The sequence below is a fragment of the Lycium ferocissimum genome, chromosome 7, assembly GCF_029784015.1.
Source record: "Lycium ferocissimum isolate CSIRO_LF1 chromosome 7, AGI_CSIRO_Lferr_CH_V1, whole genome shotgun sequence".
NCBI lineage: Eukaryota > Viridiplantae > Streptophyta > Magnoliopsida > Solanales > Solanaceae > Lycium > Lycium ferocissimum.
The window spans coordinates 6,383,607-6,390,383 of record NC_081348.1 but is presented as its reverse complement, the minus strand read 5'-3'; the positions used below and the strand labels follow the sequence as shown (position 1 = coordinate 6,390,383).

General features: G+C 37.3%; 1 protein-coding gene across 2 annotated transcripts; it reads right to left on the bottom strand.

Moving 5' to 3' along the window:
* Positions 1-2,013: 2,013 nt before the first annotated feature.
* LOC132063196 (putative disease resistance RPP13-like protein 1) lies at positions 2,014-6,472 on the bottom strand. Of its 2 annotated transcripts, XM_059455653.1 has the most exons (2): positions 3,635-6,472; positions 3,277-3,440 (listed from the first exon to the last, which is right to left on the bottom strand). In XM_059455653.1, exons 1-2 carry the CDS (start codon positions 6,232-6,234, stop codon positions 3,422-3,424), a joined length of 2,619 nt encoding a protein of 872 aa, XP_059311636.1. In that variant the 5' UTR covers positions 6,235-6,472; the 3' UTR covers positions 3,277-3,421. The 2 variants fall into 2 exon arrangements, with proteins under 2 accessions (XP_059311635.1, XP_059311636.1); XM_059455652.1 differs by having other exon boundaries at positions 2,014-6,470.
* Positions 6,473-6,777: the final 305 nt, after the last annotated feature.

The following is a 6,777-nucleotide window of genomic DNA, read 5'->3' as shown; positions in this document are numbered from 1 at the left end:
AAAATAACAATAATTTTTTTTCCTCGGGTTTTTTTTCCGAAGACCCAAACCCAAAAAGAAATTTGTCAAAACAAGAAATAATACTTAGTCTCATTCTTCCCGCGTTTTCTACTTTTCATAAACATTGTATGTCTGAGTAATTTATAGTGTAAGGGAAAAAAAAAAAAGGAGAGTTATAATATAGCTTGTGAGGCTTTGTATCAAAAAGATTAAGAGTGATTTGAGTGTAGACGTAGGAGCTCCATTCAAACCTCCATTATACCAAACCCTTAACAAAGAGTCAGAGAGAACACCCTTGCAAACTATGGGATCTGACTGATTCACATTGGAATCCGAACCATAAAATATTCGTGTCATTTATTTTCCGCACTTTACTTTAGTATTGTCTCGAGCAAACATTGACTTTACTCATTCAACCTAGTCGACTCAACGTATCGAAAATTTACAATTCACCCCCCCCCCCCTTCTCGCACTTTCAAAACGGAGTTTACCTAGCCTACTAAATATACATAAAATTAATTTTAACCACGTATAAAATGTTAATTTTTTCGCTTTCTATTTTTTAATTTTGTTTGCCCTCTGCCCGCCCCCGTTTAGAAGGAATTAAAGTTATAACTTATTTTCATTCAAATCATATAATATTCTTACAACATCAAGGAATGTGTAGGTAATGCTTTAGTCAATTTGATAGCAAGGACATGAAATTAACAATATACAGAGTAATTCTTTTTAAAACCTCCACTAAAATATGTTGTGCAAGTATACAAGAAAATTAATTTGTTTGACATGTCATGTTAAATCTTGTAAGTTTTCTTCAATAGAATTATGTTACCTAGAAACTACTATTCAATTAGATTCTTTAATGCTTTCTTAGATTTATGAAATATGTACATTTATAGTCTTTTCATATTTGCATCATTTTTACCATTCTAATGTTAATTTCAGGATTCTATGTACTCTATTTTATATGTCAATGAGGACATAGTAGATTGAATAACTATAATGGATATCTTTGTAAAACCTATGGAGCGTGATTTCTTTTTGCTAACAGATATAACAAGTTAAAAGAACCACCAAAGGATGTTGTGTAGCGGATAAAGTTACTTCTCCCTTAAACAGAAGAGGTCCTCCCGTTGGAGCTTTGATATAAAAACGTTTGACAGTGAAAGCTTTCCCTCCGGAATTGCCTACGTGGCGCGAATGAGAATTGGTTTTGCAGACTGGGAGCATCGGATGGGAAAGGAAAAAAAGAAGTAAAAAATGAATAGCCAATCAAAAAGCCCCCATCCTAAATCAAACATTATCCCCTCTCTTTTCCCCCTACCAATCCCCCCAAAAGCAGGGGAACAAAAAGCAAAGAAAAGAAACACCAAACTTCAGTTGATGTTTCACAATTTAACTATAAGATGGATACCTGAGATATTCCTTCCATTAATTTAAAATCGTGAAGAAAAATGGGAGGAATTAAAAGTGAAGGCTTTCTGAGATTTATAATGAAAGACCACATTTGGAAAGAAAATCAGCTTATTAGAAATCTTGGAACATATAGATTAAAAAGGCTAGCAAAAAGAAACTAAAAGTTCAAAATGCGAGAGTATTTTTTTTTTGTAATAATTACCTACAATTAAATATCCAACCGCAGGTAAGGAGAATATTCTTGCCCTATCTCAATTGCTGGAATAAAGTTGCAACTACACCTGCTTATATAGCTAAAATTAGCTGGTGTTCTGGTGAAGAAAAAAAGGGATACTAAACTTCAAGAACTTGAGATCTCATCATTTTAAGTTTACAGCATTTTGGATTTGCAAAATGAACTGATGCCATAAAAGATACAAGAAGGATTTAGACTAAAGTAACGACTCCAAAAACCAGCATGCACCTAGTAGTTATTGTATCTAGCAGTTCCTTCTTTTCCTACGTTGTATAGTTGAAATCCTTTAAGATGTGGTTTGGTTACGTTAGAGTAGAATGAGGTAGAAGGAAGTCTCAGAAAATACATAATTCAGGTATATGATGTGTTTAATGTGCTTTATTATTATCATAACACTAAACCGAAATGAAAAGTTAATGAATACAAGAATAGTCGCTTGTATGCAAAGTGATAATATGAAAGACACATGACATACCAACAATTAGAGAATTCATGTAAAGACGTGAAATAGACAGCTATGAATTCTGTTCATGAAGCAGAGTACCATCAATAAGTACGCATGGAATGTTTGCTATCTTCAACCAGTATTCTCCTTTTTCCCTCAAGCACCTTTGTTTTAGAAGTGGTGAGCCTCGAATTTCCAGATATGATATTGTATCAAGCAACTCTTGATTAGGCAAGTAACGAAGCTTGGTGCAGTCCCTTATTACCAGATGCTCTAGAGAAAACAGATTTACGAGTCCCTTGGAAAGAGATTCAAGATTGCAGAGTCTAGCAAGCAAAAGTGAGTTTAAACTGGATGGAAGCAATCAATCATCGGGAAATGAAACGAGATCCGCGAATCCATCATTGATTGTCAACTTTTGGAGGGTGGTCAGTTTGTGCAGACCCCATTCTGATAGAGGTTTGAGTGTGTGACAGCTGCTGACCCAAAGTGAAGTTAAGTTGACAGGCAACTCCTGCTCAGGGAACGACTCGAGACTAGGACAATCGTGCAACATCAAGGACTCTAGCGAAGTAAGCCTTCCAATTTGATCAGGCAGTTTCTGGAGGTTTCTGCAGCTCCAGATTGAAAGGCTTCTCAGATTGTGTGAAGGCAAGCAACCTTGTGGGAAGGAGTCTAGAGTATCACAATTAATTATGCGCAACTCGACGAGACATGAAAATAAAGTTGACATGCTTTGTGCAGATCTCAGTAAGATGGTGAATTTTGGCCAATTAGAAATCCTGAGATGTTCGATACCACTGCTTCCCTGTAGCAATGTATCTGAAACTGAAGTTAGCTCCCTACAATTATTAATTTGGAGTACCTTAAGAGTACTTAGCAGTCTGTCAATAGAGATGGACCTAAGTGAGGGACAGCCTTCAATCTCGAGCTCCTCAAGACAATGGCTCTCATGATGCAAGGTCTCCAAAGTATCACACCGTGCAATTTCAACTCGTCTAAGCATGCTAGAAAGCTCAGCAGCACCAAGTGACACAATTTTAGGGCATGACATAATGTGCAACTGTCCAAGAGATAATGCATTGTCAAATCCACTGCTAAGCTTCTCAAAGTTAGAGCAATCATGTATGGACAAAGATTCAAGTGTTTGAGGCAATGCATTATCTTCTAGCGACAAGCACTTCAGTTGGGGACAACAAGAAATTCCCAGATTTTTCAGACTACTGAGATGTTCCCTTGCAGATTTATCATCCCACAATGATGTCAGTTCCCCACACTCATTTATATCCAAATCTTCAAGTGACCCCAAATACTGTGTGAATTCTTCAGATAGTTGACTGAGTCCTGAAACACATCGAATTTTCAGGACATTTACTGAAAAGATGCCAAAAATGCTTCTAAGAACTTCTGCATTACACTCATCAAAATTCAGCTCGTGAAGTACTGGAATATTAGGAAGGGAAATTGTAATCAATTTGGGACAATTACTTATGCTAAGCTCACGGAGACGAGGAAATGCATTGCTGAGTGAAACATACCATTCGTCCCATTCCGGCAAGTTCTCAAACCTCAGAACTTCTAGTGATGGAAAGACCAAATTTAGGGGATGCTCATCTCCACAAAACTCAGTACCTAACCTTTTCACACATGGCATGTCGTGAACATACAATTCTGCAAGAACCGGCAGCTGCCCAAGAGCCGGCAAGGTGAAGCTTCTACAACCACCTAACGTCAAAACTTTTAAGCTTTTAAGCAAGGCCGGGCCGATCCAACTTGGAAATTCCATTCCCCCATAAAACAGTATACTGAGCCTTCCCAATTTCCCATGAAGTTGTAATAGTTCAAGAACCTCCTTCTCAATTCTTGCATCCCTTGAACCATCAAAACATCTGTTGAATTCCATCACCAGTTCATCAATGCCTTTTGTAGAAGCTAAATCAGCTTCCCTTGCATCCTTGGCATCAGTGACACTCTGCAACTCCGTAATGGCAAGCGTTCCTTGGAGGTTTGACAGGCTTCTTAGCTCCCACAACTTCAAGCTATTACTTTTGCCTAATACCATTTTACGGAGAGTCTGCAGACTTGTCAACTTATAGATTCCTGTGGGCATCTCTTGTAATTGCTCGGTGTCAGCATTGTTAAGATGTCTGAGGTTAATTAGATTTCCTAACGCTACTGGTAACTTAGTGAGTCTGTAGCAACCATACAGCAAAAGGGACTGTAGATTATAGAGAGAACAAATTGAATCTGGTAGCTGCTTAATTGATGTCTTGGATAAGTCAAGGAACCGCAAATGCTTCAAATCACCAATGGAGTTTGGTAGCTCACCAATGCAATAACCACTTAATGACAAAACTCTCAAGGCGTGTAGTCTAGGTAGAAAATCCAATAAGCCTTTTGATATGTAGGACTTCTGCCAACCCTCTAACTTGTGAACCTCTAAAGGTAAAAAGGTCCTTAGACCTTGAACAGCATGGAGAGACCTGAACTTCTTATAAATTTCATACTGCCGACGAACATAAGATGAATGTCTCGCCTTTTGAGAAATTGTCGTCCTTTTTGTACCTTCTGATTCTTCATCCAACCTAAAGCATATGTCTCCAGCAACAAACTCGGCTAAATCATTTATTAGATCATGCATCATGAATCTTGATTCATTACCACTAGAATGCTGGAAAAATGACCTCGATAGCAGCTCATTAAAGCATTCATCACCCAATTCTTCAAGCTCTTTCTTTCCTTCTGATTCCTGCAAGAATCCTTCCCCCATCCACAACAAAATAAGCTCGTCCTTATCAAATTCATAATCCTTCGGAAATATGGAGCAGTATGCAAACAAGGGCTTCAAATGAGAAGGGAGATGATAATAGCTCAATCGTAAAACAGGAAGAATGTCACTTTTTTCCTCAGGTAAATCCCATATCTTGCTATTTTGTATATCTTCCCACTCCTTTGGACTTGATTTTGTGCGCAAAAGACCACCGAGAGTCTTTGTAGCCAAAGGCAAGCCTTTACATTTCCTCACCAGTCTCTCACCAATCATTCTCAAGTCCAGCCGTGCATCGAAATTTATTGAACCCAAAGCATGCTGACAGAGTAATGATAGGCAATCATCACTTCCTAACTCCTTCAAACGATAAGGAGGGACGGAACTCATAACTGATGCAACACCCTCATTGCGAGTCGTGACAACAATTTTACTTCCAGGCAATCCAACTCGCAAGGGACACAGAAGGAGATCCCACTTTTCGTAGTTCTCATTCCACACATCATCCAGTACAAGAAGAAACTTGTTCTTAGAAAGTTTCTCCTTTAGATCCACTTGAAGCATATTCAAGCCCCTAATTTCTCTACTTTCAGGTGCCACAGACTCAAATATTAATTTGGTTATACCTAATACATCGAAAACCTCAGATACACAGACCCAGATCTTCAAATCAAAGCAATTATCAATTTTGGTATCATTGTATGCAAGTTGAGCAAGGGTGGTCTTCCCAACACCACCCATTCCAAGAATTGGGATGATACAAGCTTCAAGATCACAATTTCCCTGATTACATAGCAATAAATCAAGAATGGCTTGCTTATCATTTTCACGACCATAAACTTTAGACTCATCCACTAAGGAAGTTGTAGGCGTCCTTTCTCTCATTCTATTCAACTTAAACCTCCCCCCATTATTTTCACTCAAGCCTAGATCACTTTTCTGCTGTGAGATCTCTAGTAATCTAGAGTTGATCTCCCCTAGCTTGGACTCTAAACTATGGTTAAACTTCACAGTACTAGGAGTGAAACTGGTACAGCAAGTTGGGGTCAGTTTTAGTACCTTACTTTTCTTGGAATTAAATTCTGCCATAATTTTGCGCCGCAATATCTCAGTGGAAACCTCATCAAGAACATCATCCAAGTCATAGGCCAAGTCCCTGAGATCTTCAAGCCACAACTTGACAGCTCTATCAGTGATTTGCTTCTCCTCAGCATCAGCAAGAGCTGCCAGAATTTTGGACAATATTCTACTCCATTTCTTAAGCTGAAAATGGATTCCTCCTTTTCTTGCAAAGTTCAAAAGCTCTCCAGAAGCTAATTTCTCAAACAACACAGTGAGAAATGCTGAAAGAAACAGCTCTGCTACAGCCATGTTTTCAAATGAGTTGAATTTACTTCCTTTTTCAGTTTTTCTTTTGAGTGGAAAAAAGGAAATAAGATCAAGGAAAAGCTGTCAATGCTATTGATTTGAAGCTCATGTATCAGATTGAGAATCAAGATTCAAAAAGGATTGTACGTTTACTTTTGCTAAGTATGTTGGCGTCAACTAAGTCAACGTTTTGCAGAACGCAACTACTGACAGGTCGCCATGCCGATTGTTGACTAATCATGCTTTCTTCTGTTTAATTTAATAACTAGATACTTTAATACACAAAGTCATTTCTGTAGCCCAACATTACTTGATTATAGTGTATTTATGTAGTTGTGGTATATATATATATATATATATATATATATATATATATATATATATACATATTATGTTCAAATACGATTAATATAATATCATATTTGTCTTATCCGTATCTAAGACTTTATTTTATTCGTGTTTTATGAAAATTTATTAATACTTTTTTAAAAGAGAAGATTTGTTTAAAAGAAAAACTATTTTCTTTCTTTATATAAAATAATAAAG

Excerpts from the sequence above, each read along its gene's own strand:
- LOC132063196 (XM_059455652.1), bottom strand. The coding sequence starts at position 6,234 with ATGGCTGTAGCAGAGCTGTTTCTTTCAGCATTTCTCACTGTGTTGTTT.